The sequence below is a fragment of the Seriola lalandi genome, unplaced genomic scaffold (assembly GCF_002814215.2).
Source record: "Seriola lalandi dorsalis isolate HSWRI2012SDOR001 ecotype SW California unplaced genomic scaffold, Sedor1 jcf7180002054482, whole genome shotgun sequence".
NCBI lineage: Eukaryota > Metazoa > Chordata > Actinopteri > Carangiformes > Carangidae > Seriola > Seriola lalandi.
The window spans coordinates 1087868-1104651 of record NW_019525035.1 but is presented as its reverse complement, the minus strand read 5'-3'; the positions used below and the strand labels follow the sequence as shown (position 1 = coordinate 1104651).

Sequence of the window (16784 nt, the reverse complement as noted above, 5' to 3'; positions counted from 1 at the left end):
TCCGAAAAATGTTCAACTTTAAAGGAGCTATATGTGAGTTTTCCTATTGCTACATCGTTAACGTTAGCATTAGAATAAAATATTCAACTTTACAGCAGAAATAAACATGTTTACAGCCTGGTACAAAAACAGTTTTGGTCTCTACAGCTGATTTCCTCCTTCATGACACCTGTTTATATAACTCACCTGTTTATATAACTCACCTGTTTACATTTTATTAAGGACTACAGTTATGAAGAATTGGGGGCGTGGCCTCTCTGAGTGACAGGTAGGTGAGCATATGCACCAAAGTCTCAGCTCCACACACTCCCCTCCTCTTTGCTCATTTTTAGATTAGCTGGGAGTTAGGGGGCGGAGTCAGGCACTGCCAAGATGGCAACGGTGGAGCAGCTCACTCTGAGCTTCAAAACCGCTCTTTAGAAACCTGTGGGTGATGTCATGGAGACTACATCCATCTTTATTTACAGTCTATGGGAAAACATTATGGAAATCTGACAGTTCTGTTTGTTTCATATTTTAGTCTCATGATTCATGTACATCAAGGTTTATTCACTAACTCTGTTTCTTTTCCACCTCATCAAAGCATAAAAACGATCTTGTCGGTGAAGAGGGATTTCCATAGAAAAACACTGTAACTTTAGAAAACACGCACTTGATTTAAGTCACAGTTCAGCTTCAGATAAACTTTAAGAATCATTTTGACACAGAACGACGACTGTGGATTTTTCATGGACGGATCATTACAGCAACTCATGTTTCATTTTGAGCATGATTTTTCCCATGTGACATAAATGCAGCAGAAGTAAGAAGGAGGAGCCTGCGCAGAACGAGGGCGGGGCTAGCAGGTGACTGACAGGAGGCAGTTGTCACGGTTACGTCAGCTCGCTCCAGCTATAGGCCACAAAGAGCAGAACTAGGCAGAGGATGTGAACCAAGCTTGAGCCGACAATGTCCCAGATTTGCCAGGCGGGGGGCGGGGTTTGAGTGGTGACAGAAACCAACGAGGGAGTCTCTGACACCCCGGAGGAGGCGGGGTTTGGAGTTGAGACCGGCCCTTCCCGCTTCCTGTCCGGAGATCTTGTATCCAAGGCAACCAGCGCCCGAAGCGTGGTGCGAACTGGCTGCAGGCGGCACTGGGTGATGTCGTAGGGCGAACAGAGGGAAGACTGGCGCCCCCATTAGAAAGGGAGGAGGAAATACATGAAAGAAGGGAAGGAGGAATAAATGCAATAAAAGAAGGGGAGATGGTGGGAATGAAACGAGGGAGGGAAGAGAGGAAGCAAGGGAAGAGAAAAGGAGGGAGGGAGGAAAAGAATAAAGGAGGGAGTGAAGTGAAAGAGCAGGAAACAAAGGCAGGAAGGAGATGAGAGAAAAAACAGATGGGAAACAGATGAACAATAAGGAGGGAGGAAAGTTGGAGGAAAAGAAGTGCAAGAGTTTAAAAAAGTTAAAAAAAGATGATGGTGAGAGAAGGAGGCAAGAAGAAGAAGAAGGGAAAAAAGAGAATGAAGATGAAGGAGGTGAAGGAAATGATGAGAAAGAGGAGAGAGGAAGGATGGAGATAAAGAAAAAAAGTTCAAGCAAGAGGGGAAGAATAAACAGGAAGAGGATGGAAGAAGAGGTGAGGAGGGGAGGAGAGATGGAGGAGATCAGAGGTGAAGAAGAAACACGATGATGGTGAGACAGAAACAAGAGAGAAAGATCAAAAGAAAAGAAGGATGAGGGGAAAAAGGAAATGAAGATGGAACAAAGATGAAGGAGGAGGAAACAGGGAGGAAACAGGGAGGAAACAGGGAGGAAACAGGGAGGAAACAAGGAGGAAACAAGGGGATAAGTAAAAAATGGAGGGACAGTTGGAGGTAAAGTGCAGGAAGAAGTTCAAAGAAATGGAAAAAAGGATGAAAGAAAAGAACAAGGGATGAGAGAAATATTGTCCCAGAAGGAAGAAGATGAAGAAGTATGAAAAACCAGGAGAAGGAAGAGGAGAAAAGGAGGAGATTGGAAGTGAGGACGAAACAGAGGATGTTAAAAAACAAATAAAGGACGAGAGAAAAACAATAGAGGAGGAAGTAGATGAAGGAGGAAAGAGGGAAAAAGAGAAAGAAGAAACAGGTGTGAGAGGAAAAGAAGAACATGAAAGGAGGTAAGAGGAGGAGGAAGAGGAAGAGAAGGAAGAGGAGGAGGAGGAAGTGGAAGAGGAAGAGGAGAAAGAGGAAGACGTGGTGCGTTCCAGCCGGAAAGTAAAAAGAGAAAGAAAGAAAAGGCAGGAGGTTACCCGATGGACACAGAGGTCAAAGGTCACAGATAAGAGTGTGAGCTGGTGGGGTGAGGCGGGGCGGAGGTGGAGGCAGGCAAGGGGTTACCATGGCAACAAGAGGGGCTGCTTGCTGAGAGAGGACGGAGAGACTCTGACTCTCTCTCTCTCTCTCAGGAAGCAGACCATAATGAGGAGGTGAGGTGGCTGATGGGAAAGCCAGTGCAGTCAGCCAGCAGCGCAGCACGTTAGCATAGAAGCGGTTAGCATGTTAGCTCGGAGAAGCTTTTAGCAGAAGCGGTCGGTGAGGGCTACAGGCAGCCGGCCAGTAAGCAACAGAGGCTGGACACAGTCAGCAAGCAGCAGCAGAGATGGAGGTCAAAGGTCAACCAGGTAAACAGCTCAGATCCAGAATAATAACGGAGCAGATATGAAGAAACAAACTTTAAAATGATATTTAACGTGGTCAGATAAAATATAAAAACACAAAAAAATATAATAAAACAATCATTTTTAAAGTAGCAAATAATCCTGACAAATTCCACTTGTAAAAAATGTCACCTTCAACTCTGTAACATTCACCTTCATATAAAAACTCAATGATTCACTTCCTGGTTTAAAGACGGATGATATGAACTCAAGTTATTAATGAAAATTAGTTATTATGGTCCAAATGACCAGCAGTCACCAGCTTAACTGCCTGTCTCTCATTGACCGGTCCCCACTGGTAGGAGGATGTTGTTTCCTTTGCACAGAGCCATGCTAGCTGTTTCCCTTTGTTTCCAGTCTTTATGCTAAGCTAAGCTAAGTACTAAGACTAGTACCTTACCTAACTCCAAAGTGAAAGTCTATTTCCTGAAATGTTGAACTATACCTTTCAGACTATCTTTGGTTATCTCTCTCCAGCAACCGTATTTCCCAGAATGCACCGGTCAGAGCACGTGAACAGTAACTGGACAGATTCAGGACAGTTGCTGCACCTGCACCAAGAAACCATGTTCTCCTTTTACAGACCCAGTCTGCACAATGCCACGAGTACATTTAAAAACTCACACACCCATGCACGCACACACACACACACACACGCACGCACACACACACACACACACACACACACACACACACACACACACACACACCCACACACACAGTAAACCCCGTGTGTTTCAGACTGAAGCTGCCGTCCTGATGATGGAGGAAGCTGGAAGCCACAGGCAGCGATGACAGCGGTGATGAATCAGCGTTACATGTCAACATTAATGACCGAGTTTAAAAACGATGACAACAAAAAGGAGGCAGGTAGGAAAATGAAACCACACCTGGGAAAAGGCTGAATGCTCCTCGAGTTTTGATTTCAAGGATAGATATAGACTTATTCTCCCAGGGAGTCGGTTCAGATTTTCTTTTTGATTTTAAAAGACGTTTTTCAGGATTATTTAATTCAAGATCACATGACAGAAACGTTGGACCATCAGCCTTCCTCCCAGATCTGGTTCACAGTTTAGTGTTGTCATCAGTGTCCTGCAAAAATCCTCAGTTTCAGTTTCCATCTCACTCACCAACATGAATTGTAAGATAATTAAATCTGCAAATGTTGCATTGACATTAACGTAAAGATTTCTGTCTTTATTTTGCAGGACACCTTCACAGCTTCTTCTACTGCTTCTGTAGAATAATTAGTCGACTGAAACCATGCTGACAACAAAGTATGACAGCTGGATCTCAGGGGAGTTACTCTGATGAACTGGGGGTGTGTTTTCAGGTTGGACGTTGCTGGTTCAAATCCCTGCGCTGATTGGCAGAATGTCCTTCAGCAACACAGAGGCTGCATCCATTCATTCATTCATCTCTTATAAACTATGTTGATTCAGTGCATGCTTCCCCTGACGCTGAGCCCTGTTTTCTCTGCTTATTTCACATTTTGCCACATGTGCACCATTGTAAGTTAGCCCGAATTAGCATCTAGCAGCTCCTGTTTGCAGTGCACACTTGTATGTACACACACCTGTCGCTGCATCACTGTGATACGGAAGAAAACTTCAAAACATGATGATTCTCAGGGAAGTTCTGCAGGTAAGGAGCATTTTTTCTATGATTTCAAAGGAGATTTATGGACATTTATTAACAATGAACACCTGAGATTATGATATCATTGGAAAGTGTAAGTTACCCTAAAGGTAAAAATATGTGTGAGTGAGTCAGGACTTAAAGTCTGTCAGAAAGTCTCTGGTGTTTGGTATCACACCAGAATATTTCTTTGTGGTGAATTTTTGGAGACATAAGAACAAACTTAGAAACGACCCCCAGTTCAGAGAGGCGACGGCTCTGCTGTCGGAGCACTAACAGGGTGGAGGTGTCTTACCTCAGGCACACCGATCTTTCTGCAGGCGTCCAGGAAGTTCTCCACGTTCCTCCGACACTTGGCCATGCTGAGTTTGGGCTGGAAGCACAAAGTCGCACAACGTGGCATTTACACAACAGTCATCATTTTCAAGTGCCAAGGTTATCGTTAACTAAAACTTACAACATAAAGAAAAAGAAAAGATTTTCAAGTATCAAGTAGTGTCAAATATTTTATTGTTAATTAGCTGCAGTGATGAGCCGCAGAGCTGCAGCTGGACAGTCCAGTTCATGTTGAGTCGCTTCAGAATCTGGTTCAAATCTCTAGAGTTTGTTGTTTTTTTTAGTTTTTTTCTGCGTCTCGCCTCAGAAACACAGTTACACACATTTTACACTTAAAGCTGCATCTTGTGTCGAATGTTTACATGTTTGTGTCCATAGCTACAGTTTATGTTGTTGTTGTTGTTGTGTCCAGTTGAGTTCTTCTGGTTAATGACACAGACACACTGACTAACACACAGCTGTAATAGTTGTCTCCTTTGGATGTTGTTCATCTTTCCTCAGTGAAAACATTTTTTAACGGTTTTTCTGACCTTTTTTAATCTTGCTCCAACAAATACCACATATTACAAAAACATTAAAACTAACATTGAAACTAATAAAAACTGTACCTGAAAACACAAAATAAAAAATAAAAACCAATGAAAAATCCAAAGCTATCATAACCTTGACTTGTCTGCTGCTTTAACAACAGAAAAATACTTTTTTACTGCAAAACAAACTCACCTCCAGTTCCATTGTCACCACTTTTACAAACTCTATCAGAGAGAAGCTGAGATAATGAATAAAAACAGATTCCTGTCAGACGTACCACTGCAGGTGAGGGGACGTGGATGCTGCCGACAGAGCGCGGGCGAATGTGATTGGCCAGATGGCAGAGCACGACGCCGTCCATCAGAGACGAGCCGAGGTCCTCGGGAAGGGCGACCTTCAGTCTGCTCTCGATGCTCTGAGGAACCAACAGCAACACAAACACAAGGCTCGTCTTAAGGCTGAACCAGGAAGTCTATACCGTGCACCATACACACTCTCAGTGTACAGCTTCTTTACAGTTAGTATTTAATACATTATTGTACTGTACTGTTTTGTTCCAACAGGAAATTATGCAAAAGTCTGAATGGAGAGCGTTTGTTGTGTGGCTTTTCTGTTTTTAGCAGCCGTTCACAAACACCATTTCCCAAGAGCTCTCCACCACCTGGAGCTAAAGGTCACGACTCGACAACAGAGTCCCTGACTGAGTCCAGCAGGACAGAGAGGACTGAACACTAAAAAAGTGGCGACGTCTGCAAGAGTCTGTGTTTTATCGGGGGCAGCAGCCAAGTCTCTCTCCAACATTTAAGACTGGTCCAGTCCTGTTTTGTTGGTTTCTTTTTTTTTTTAAATGTTTACATCAAACTGCACAAAGGACGCACACTGTAGTGTGTAGTAAAGAAGTGAGTGGATGTTTACAGCTGCTGTAAGTGTAATGATCAGTAGTAATCAGTGTGTGTCTCACGTCTCTGAGCTGCTCCATCAGCTCCAGTTCCTCTCTGAGCTGCTCCATCTTCCTTCTCATGGTGAACTGAGGATCCACAGACTCCAGACTCTTGTGGCTCCGCAGGAACACTGCAACACAACAACAACAACAACGGCGACAACAACAACAGGACAGGTAAGGTTACACTGAAACATTCACATGGACACAGTGACTTGGTTACAGTCTGAAACATATGAGTCTCATAGCGTCTCTCAGGTGGAGACGATTCATGATATCTGAGGAGAAAAGGATCAGGTGAGAAATCAGGACCTCTTCAACACCTGTCTGATGTCAGGAGCTGAAATACTACGAGTTCACATCAGGAAATAACCAATCAAATGGCTCCTTCATTTCAGAAGCAGACCAAAGTGACCTCTAATTCTCAGCCTCAGAGTGTAAATAAAGATGGACGCAGCCTCTGTGACGTCACCCACAGGTTTCTGAAGAACGGTTTTGAAGCTCAGAGTGAACTGCTACACTGTCGCCATCTTGGCAGTGTCTGACTCCGCCTCCTAACTCCCAGCTAATCCAAAAATGAGCAAAGAGGAGGGGAGTGTGTGAAGCTGAGACGTTGATGTATGTCTGTTTGTGGCAAGCGTACGCTCACCCACCTGTCACTCAGAGAGGCCACGCCCCCAATCCTCCATAACCTTAGTCCTTAATAAAATATAAACAGGTGAGTTTTATAAACAGGTGTCATGAAGGAGGAAATTAGCTCTAGAGACCAAAACAGTTTTTGTACCAGGCTGTAAACATGTTTATTTCTGCTGTGAAGTTGGACATTTTAACATGGGAGTCTATGGGGACTGACTCACTGTTGGAGCCAGACTCTAGTGGTCGTTAAAGGAATTGATTTTAACGGCTATAGCTAGTTGGCTAATCAATGTTAGCTCTGTGAGTTGACTGACTTTTTGTTTCCAGCTGACGTGTTTTAAAACCACAATCCTGTAAAAGGGTCTTAAATGTTCCCTAGACGGCTCCACACATGATATCATGCTATGCTAACACACTGAAGCTAAAGCTAACAGGTGCCAGGTAAAAACTCAGCGTGTGTTATCACACATCTAGAGGTCATATTAGCATTGTTTCATAAGAGTGTTTGAATGTGTAGTTGGGACACGCTTTACACTGAAGTATAGTAGTTATAGTTACAAATATATTCTGGTCATTTATTAAACATTCACTTTTCAACTGAATTTGATTTAATGTCAAAACCAAATCACCACATCATCAGTGATCCATGATAAAATAACAGAACAAAAGAGAGGAACATGAAATCCTGCTGGAGACTGTCTGTGTGAGCAGCAGCTGGATGCAGGGAACCTCCATCAAAACCAGAGTAAGAGAGGAAAGCGTGGACGTGGACACACTAACTAACGTTCTGTATATTCACTGACACAGAAAAAAAAAAAAAAAAAAAGCCGTTCTGCCATAAAAGATGTAGGAAGCTTATGTAAGCTCGAACATTGACGTGCACTCATGCAGTCAGAGCGCAGCGCTTTGTCACAGGGGCGGTCATGTGGACAAGAGTTCAGTGCTGCGTTATAACAGCCTGAACACACACACACACACACACACACACAGCTGATTGACTGTACATTCATCTACGTGATCACACACACAGTCAGATAAACCTTACACCACCCGGCTGCAGAGAGAGGTGGCTGTGTAGAACAGACACTACACACTACACTGACACCAAGACAAGGGTAAGAACTCAGAAACTGGAATCATGAAGCAGAATCAGATTCGGTAAAGTATAAATGAGGACATACTCCGAGACACACACACACACACACACACACACACACACACACCTCCTCAGTGTCCTATTTTCTACAGACACAGCTTGTATCTGTGTAGTTCCTGGGAGTGGCCACAGGGGGGAGCTACAGAGTCTGATGACTGAGGGACGTCATGGTTTTGGTTTTCAAACACTTCGTCCAGTGTTTTACTACATAAAGACATTTTAAACTTAAACCTCTCTATGACTATTTTTCAGAATAAATTTATATTCTAAAAATGTTTTTTTATCAAAGACATTTAATCATAAATCTTAATTTCTCAATATCCAGTTGGAACTCATTTTTATAAATTTTGTCCTGACTTGTCTAATTCGAAAATAAACTTTGGCAACTTTTTGTTGAATATTTTATATTTGTTTTTTGGATAGTGAAACTGTCTGATGAAAGTGAAACCTTCAAAAATAAAATCATGTTTATGGCGCGATACAGCTGGGTCAGAAGGGAAATGTGTTTTTGGTGATTTGGGTGAACGACCCAGCAGGAGGAGAGAGAGAGTGAGGACATGGACCTGCAGGTGTTTCTCATCACCTCAGGTCCAGGTAGGAAGTTCATGAGACTTTTCAGGGAGGTGTCCTGAATTTACAGAACAGAGAAAAACCTGAGAACAAACAAGAATAAAGACTCAGTGATGAGTTTGTTTGTTTGACCCCAGATAATCCTGAGTGACGTTCAGTCCCTCTGCTGCACAGAGAGAGAGAGAGAGAGAGAGAGAGAGAGATGAGGGGAGATAATGAAGGGCAAATAGTTTTATCTCCACAGTTTTATCTTCTAGGTCAAATCATTTCACAAGCTGCTGCGCCCCCCCCACCCCTCCCCCCACTCTTCATCCTTTTCTTCCTCCTCCTCTCTGTAAATGTCTTTCTGTCTCTCTGCCATCTGGACACTTTGAGCCTGCAGCACCTCGTGTCTGTGTCTCCTCCTCTGACGGGTCATTGTTTTTAAAAAGCCAGCTCACTGTGACAGACAGAGACCAGGTCAGTGTTTCACACACAGAACCGAACGCAGACTGTGTTTCACCGGCTCAGTCAGTCAGCGGTGAACACAGCAGGTCTGCAGGTCTGCAGGTCTGCAGGTCTGCAGGTCTGCTGGTCTGCAGGTCTGCAGGTCTGCAGGTCTGCAGGTCTGCAGGTCTGCAGGTCTGCAGGTCTGCAGGTCTGCAGGTCTGCAGGTCTGCTGGTCTGCAGGTCTGCAGGTCTGCTGGTCTGCAGGTCTGCAGGTCTGCAGGTCTGCTGGTCTGCAGGTCTGCAGGTCTGCAGGTCTGGCCTGTGGGTTGACGTGCACAATGACAAAGCTAACGCTACGTGCATTTCCGATGATTTTTTTCAGTCTATTTTAATTAAATTGGGTCGTTTGAACAGGATGTGGAAAGGTTTTTTTTTTTTAACCCTAATTCAAACAGTGAACATGTAACTGTGTAACTGTAACCAAAAGCAGGATTAGCAGGTACAATGCTACAACCATAGTTTCGTGTGTTAGCATGCTAACATTTGCTTATTAGCAGTAAACACAAAGTCCAGCTGAGGCTGATGGGAATGGTTTTGGTTTTGCAGGTATTTGGTCATAAAACAAAGAATTGGACAATGAAAAGTTTGACCTCATGATGGCGCTACATGAAAAAAATCAGAGGATCAGCAAGGTTGTTGGAGTTCATCCTCAGGGGAACACGAACGTCTGAATCAAAGTTCATGGCAATAAATCAAATACTCGTTGAGATATCTTACTAAAATTCAAAGACGTCAAAGTTTGATCACTGGATCATTTCCTGTTTGTACAGAAACAATATCGTGCGCTAATTTTCTTCGGTACAAACTCATGAAACTACTTTGTTTCAGCTGCTGCTGATGTTTACTGACGCAGACAGAAAGTAATCCTCTCCCATTCAATAATAATACAGATGGATGAGCTCGTTGTTATCTATCTAAGCCTTTTCCAGTGTAAACCTGCTCCTCGTCACCATGGTTACCGCCTGATTCTACAGCAATACACTGACACAGAGCCTTTACCTCTCTCTCTCTCTCTCTCTCTCTCTCTCTCTCTCTCTCTCTCTCTCTCTCTCTCTCTCTCTCTCTCTCTGCAAACAGATAACATCTCTGATCACAGAGCTGATCCGGCTGAAAATGACCTGTGTGTGTGTGTGTGTGTGTGTGTGTGTGTGTGTGTGTGTGTGTGTGTGTGTGTGTGTGTGTGTGGGAAACAGACTTTTTCTCACAGAGCAGAGTGTTGACAAGTTTGAGTGTAAATCTACAGACGGAGCAAAGTGCTGCCAACGCCAAGGTCACAGGTTCAATTCCCTCTGAGGTCACAACTCTCTGTCTGGGAGAACATGAGGAGGTCTCAGCAGGAATACTGATGGTTCTGATGGTTTGATGGTTCTGATGGTTTGATGGTTCTGATGGTTCTGATGGTTTGATGGTTCTGATGGTTCTGATGGTTTGATGGTTCTGATTGCCAGTTTCAGTTTGAATCTGGTTCCCGGCTGAGAAATACTCAGACTCATTAAGTTCTGATGCTAATGGAGCCGGTCAAGACTACACACGACTAAATGTCCGACCCCGACCTTCACACCAGGGCTTTACCCTCATACAGTCATACAGAGACAGCAGTACAAGCTCACACACACACACACACACCAAATATGCACCAACATGCAGAGGCAGTCTTTTACACACTAACAGGTATGCAAATAAACGCAATCTTAAAAACACACAAACACACACGCACACACACGTGGTAATGATTGGTTGCTAATGAGGTCAGGAGCAGTGATGATGTGAGCGTGTCGGTTCCTGGTGATGTCACTCTCCCTGAGGCCAGAACCCATTATACACCATTAGTCATTAGCTTATCACACACACACACACACATAAACCAGTCATGTAGAAACACACAACGCTTCAGAGCAACAATGTCTCTGGTGGGCGGGGCTTGGTGACTGCTTTGTTGTGACATCACAAAGTTCCAGAAGTCCTGACGGCTGGTTTTAAGGCTCAGTTTCTGAATACAGGCTGTGTGCATTTCTCTGTGGACTGAGGCTTTGATACTTTCACAGTATTAATATAGAAGCTAGAGCTGATCTATAATCACACTACACATGGACACAGACCTTTACACTGGAGGAGCTTTAAAGAATTAACTGATACGAACTGAGGGAACACATGATTGAAAACAGTGAAGTGAGAATGAAGCACAGATTTAAAGGGTCCTGATAGTGGTGAGAGGGGGAAGTGAGAGAGTCTGTGAAGGATCGTTTGTCGACATGTAGAAGTCGTTACTGAGAGTGTGTGAACAGTTAAACAGCTCAGAGTCACTGTTGACTTCCTGCAACATATCAGAGCCTTTTATGGACCAACTGACTGAGACACAGCTAGGCACACACACACACCCACACACACACACACACACACACACACACACACACACACACACACACACACAGCTGTGATCCATCTGAAATCTTGGACTCCGTTGCAGTGGAAGTGGGATACTCCTTTAGGGACCATTATCTAACACTTAAAATATAGGAGCTAAAAATACACACACACACACACACACACACACACACACACACACACACTATACACACACAATACATATATATACAAATGTCCACAGAGAAAAGCACAGACTCATTCATAGTGCAGAAGCTGCGTTCACACTCAGACACACAACTGGAGACACATCAGACAGTCGCAGTACGTCGTCTCCGTCTGACAGTGACATTATTACGACTTTCTAACGTGCAACACACAGCGGCCGCGTCGCATCACGTGACGCCTGTAACTCACAGCAGACACAGGAAGCTTCCGGCCGCGGCGGCCAGCACACGGGATAAAAATGCTGCTTTTCTGAAAACATGTGTCCACGATGAGAAATGAGACTCTGGTACATCCTGATGCACTGATGTGAGTCACCAACGAAAACACACGTCAGGATGCTGCTGGTGAACGCTGCCACTGAGACTAGAGTCATTGATGAGATATATATTAAATCAAATGGCTGATTTAATAAATCTGTGTTTAAGATTTTACAGTGTAGAAGAGTCAGAAAGTTCCACAAACAAAAATCCACAACCACTGACTAAATTAAATCTCTTTCATGTTGCGGCTAAAGATCGTGAGTTATTAAGTGACAGGGAAGTTTGGTGAATCTAGATCATTTCAGACTCTTCCAGGACTTACACACATTTTGTTGAGCTTCAGTGTCTGTGTGTGTGTGTGTGTGTGTGTGTGTGTGTGTGTGTGTGTGTGTGTGTGTCACAGTTAACGCACACATGCAGTGAATTTAACTTCTACCACATGCGTCTGCTCGTCTGCAGCCACCACACACACGTGAACAGCTGGAGATGAAAGCCCAGTGTGGTGAAGCTCCTCTTTGATCGTGCTGCTACCACACACACACACGCACGCACGCACACACACACACACACACACACACACACACACACACACACACAGGCAAGCAGTAATCTAAAACACCCACCCATGTGGTCTGAGGCAGAAATCATACAGCAGCAGTCGAGGAGAAAACGAGAAGAAAGTTAGGAATGAACTACGATTGTTTGTCATGTTGTCACCATGGTTACCAACAGGGGGAGCCAGAGAGTCGCAGTCAGAGCAGACATGACACACAAAGTTACTCAGAACAAGAAGTTCCCAGTTTCTTTATGCTAAACTAAGCTAAGCTAGCTGTCTCCTAGCTGCAGCTTTATGTTGAATTAGTGTACGGTGGCCCCAAAGTGCCAAGATTCATTCAACTGTCTGTTGAAACTGGTCGTCAAAGAAAACAAAAGTTAGACAGAGAAAAACAAAACTGACAAACTTCCCACCTGATGGTCGAGAACACAATAAGTGAGAGATTAAAAGAATCCCAGACTTTTACTCTGAAAAGAAAAACGTTTGGAGAGATTCAGCAGACACCTGAGTCCAGGTGTGTGTGTGTGTGTGTGTGTGTGTGTGTGTGTGTAACCTGGCTCTGCAGCCTCCAAGGCCAGTTAGTGGGAAAAAGGTAGGGGACCTACCGCGGCTGTGCACGCCTCCATCGTCATGGCTACGTGGGGTATCTCTACGGAAGGGCGAGGCCTGTGAGAGGAGGGAGGGGTCGAGACAGGAAGGAGGGGGCGAGCAGGGCAGCGAGGGCGGGGCTACAACCAGGTGGTGGAAGTGGTCAGAAGTGACGGGCATAGTGTGTGTAGTGGAGGAAGGTGGGGAGGGGGGGGGGGGGGGGATGGGGCACCAAGGTGGATCAAGTACAGCAAGGCAAAGTTCATTCCACGAGAAACACACCCCGAAAACACCGACACCACCAGGACAGAGGTCCAGAAACACGTGTGGCAGGGAGTTAAAAACAGCAGGCAGGTGAGATCATGATTTCCACAATAAAAGTCATGCAGCAGGTGAGTGTGAGAGAGGAGAAGTGACAGAACGAGTAAATCGGAAAAAGGAAAGAGTGAAAACAGGGGACACCACGAGACGACAACACAGAACACACGACAGCACAGAAACAAAATACAGATTAGTGGCATTTCACAATACAGGTCACCTCGACATGCTGTTAGCAATCATGTTAGCTTCATTAGCGGTTAGCAACATTTCACACACTGGTAACAGCTAGCAAAACGGACGCTGGACGGCTGCTAGCTCTAGGAAAGCATGAGGCTGAGGTTTGTATTCTACAAACACAGCGGACGAGCAGAGACCATGAAGCTGGTTTGGATTCACGTTTATTAATCTGTGAAAACAACCCCTGAGAAAAAAAATATTTCTTTATTATTTATTTTTTATGACTTTCTTTTTCCTCCCCAGTCTCTCTGGGGTTGTTTATACACATGAAAAAAAATGACCCTGGCAACAAAAAAATTTCACTTGCCTTTCAGACAGTTTGTAGTTTTTGGATGGTTTAAGATTTTAGATTTCCTTCGTCTACTCTCACTCCAGCTTTCACATCAGTCATTCACTCTTAAACAGTCAATCGTTTCCTGTTGCTTCAGTATATCTGATTAAAATCATGTCTGTTACTTGAACAAATATAGATTTTAAAACAGGTAGAGCGACGACCTGCGGCTCCACTCCCACATTATTTCACTCTCATGATACATGAAAACCCGCAACAGACTTTGAGCATCCGACACCTCATCAGCTCGATGTGATGTTCACCATTTTACATTATTCAGAAACACCAACCTGGTAGTCCAGGTACCCGACCCACCCCCCACTCAGTCCACACCCAGCTCACCTGAACGGGGCTTGAGTCCAAACGGCGGGCTGGAGAAGGACGGGGATCCGCTGGCTGGAGATCTGTCGTCTCGCTGTGGCAACAGAAGCGGAGACGACGTGATAATTAGACAGTTTCACTAATAAACACTGACAGAATAATGAACTGAACAGATGCTGGATTCTTTCTGTCCTGAGCTTCATGTGGGAGGAGTCTGACACACAGATATAAACCACACACAAACACACACACACACACACACACACACACACACTCCTGTGATGAGGTTTTAACAGGAGTTCAGTGACCTACAGTTAACCGCCAAATTGGCTCAGAGAAGACTCCACTCTCCCTCCTCCCTCTTTAACCATCACTCAGATTATATAACCAGCACAGACAGAGACCAGACTGATCCGGGGTCAGGACTCTGTCTGAGACTCCTGCAGTCTACCAGAATTAAAGTGCTCTAGATTTCTGCAAAGTCTGTGTGATCAGAGTCAGTTTAATAATGATCCTGGAGGGGAAATCCTCTCAGGTCTTCCACCGGTCACCACGACCTGGTTCCCACCTGCTCTCAACATCTGACCTGTGTCTGGGTTTCTTAAAAACTCAGAACTCAGAACACACTGGAAACAGCAGGATACTGGATCGTTGAGACCACGTCTGGAAGTGGTCTGGCTCATATTGATCTCCTCACTGAGCCTAACAATGGTGGTTCTGGAAAACCAGCATCATCAGACTGGTCATCGTCTGGTTCTGTTTACAGTCGGCACAAAACACCTTCAGTCTTTTACTTGAGGCAGACAGGTTTAATCTCTCCTTAGTAATTCAAGGGTGCTGCACAGAATCTCTTTACAGCAGGAGTTGTTTGTTGACGAGCTGTCCCTAATTTGCATTTTAAGATTTAATCACGGCGCAGGCAGGACGGGAGGTAATGAGAAAACCTCTCAACACAACGTATGAATGTAAAGGCCCTGCTCACATCTCATTATCCACATCGTCAGAACGTCACCCAAACCAAACCAACAACAATGAGCCTAAACAGCTGATTGTGTTGTGGCCCGGTCAGATCCTGGACTCGGTGAGTCTGTGTTTCTAATTCCGTCTGATAAGCAGTTTGTCCGTGTGTTCAGAGCGTTGTTGAACCTTCCTCAGACAGAGCCGTCTTGTTCTCCGTGTTTCTGTCGAACACTGACGGCTCCAGTCTGAGGGCGCCAAGCTGTGACGTTCACTGGCAGCGCAGACGCTCATTTGCTTTATTTCCAAACTTTAACCGAGAAGATCGACATCTGTTTCACGCCTGGGAGCTCAGTTTGGAGCTGAAGTGATTAGCGTAGCTTAGCATAAAGACTGGAAACAAAGGGAAACAGCTAGCCTTGCTCTGTCCAAAGATAAAACGTTGCCTACCTCTGAAGCTCACTAATTAACACGTCGTATCTCGTTTGCAGTTCTGCAACTAATGAGAGTTTTCACTGTTGATTAACCAGCTAAAATGTTTTCTTTTTAATTACTTGATTGATTGTTTTGATTATGAAATGACAGTAAATAGTGAAAAATGCCTGTAAAATACCTGAGTGACATCAGTCTGACAAACCGTTCAAACCCCCATTTGCTTAAAAAATAACTGCTGATTTTTAAATAAATTCTGTTGATTGATTATTCATTGCAGCATAGAAGCAGAAAACAACAAGAATTTGTGGCTTTAGAGGGAGTTTCATGTTGCAACTGTTTGTGACAAAGGTTGAACTATTCCTTTAATGGGAGCTTGTGACTGAATATAAACTGTTTTCCAGGAGGTTTGAGGTGTAACACAACAATACAAGACACAACTGACATTAAGTCAATACTGTTCATCGACCTGAACTCTTATTGTCAGACAGCGCCGGTTGCTTATGACACAAAGACACACACAAACCAAACAGAGCGACGTCACACATCAGCCTCTTCTGCAGATGAACTATTTACACACCAACATGCAAGACGGGAAACTGCCAGTTCACCAGTTCATCAAACCCGACGTCATTCAAGCCAATCGGTCGTCTCTAAACAGTTTGAGTCACCGGTGAAAGATCTGGACTGACGTATGGCGACGAGGAAAACATTTCCCCGCTCCGCTCACATGCTGCCAGACGGACTGTGACACATGTGAAAGCTTCTCACAGCAAACAGACACACAGGTAGAAGACTGTGAGTTCACTGGGAGACACGACTGATGACAGCTGAGGGCATTCACTCTGAACCTACAGCCAGTGGCTTTGGTGCTACAGTATGTTTACCTTGATGGACATATGCCACTCATACTCCCGACATGCAAGCTGGGCCTCAAACCTGGCCTTCTCTAGAATCATCTGTCTCTTCTTCTGGAACTCATAGCCACCTTCCTCCAGGTGCTGCTACAGAACGCATCACACGTTTAGGCCTTAAATCGACTTTATTAAATTAAATATCCTCAATTACTTATATACTTACAGGCTCTGTGTTATATTTCCAAGGATAAAGACACAAAATATTTTAAAAAGTACTGTACTACACCTACTAGATTTAAAGGTCCCATATAGTATAAAGGTGTGTGTCCATGTGTAGTGTGATTATAGATCAG

General features: G+C 44.3%; 1 protein-coding gene across 4 annotated transcripts in view; it reads right to left on the bottom strand.

Moving 5' to 3' along the window:
• Positions 1 to 16784, bottom strand: part of lrch1 (leucine-rich repeats and calponin homology (CH) domain containing 1) — an 80540-nt gene that overhangs the window by 11065 nt on the left and 52691 nt on the right. For 2 of the 4 annotated variants that reach the window (XM_023412579.2, XM_087175688.1), the window contains exons 14-18: positions 14207 to 14279; positions 12993 to 13115; positions 6150 to 6259; positions 5466 to 5603; positions 4617 to 4694 (exon numbers count right to left, since the gene is read on the bottom strand). In XM_023412579.2, coding sequence (XP_023268347.1) covers positions 4617 to 4694; positions 5466 to 5603; positions 6150 to 6259; positions 12993 to 13115; positions 14207 to 14279 — 522 coding nt within the window. Of the gene's footprint in view, positions 1 to 185; positions 1167 to 4616; positions 4695 to 5465; positions 5604 to 6149; positions 6260 to 12992; positions 13116 to 14206; positions 14280 to 16784 lie in introns of those variants that run through there. The other 2 variants (XM_087175690.1, XM_087175689.1) reach the window with 2 other exon arrangements.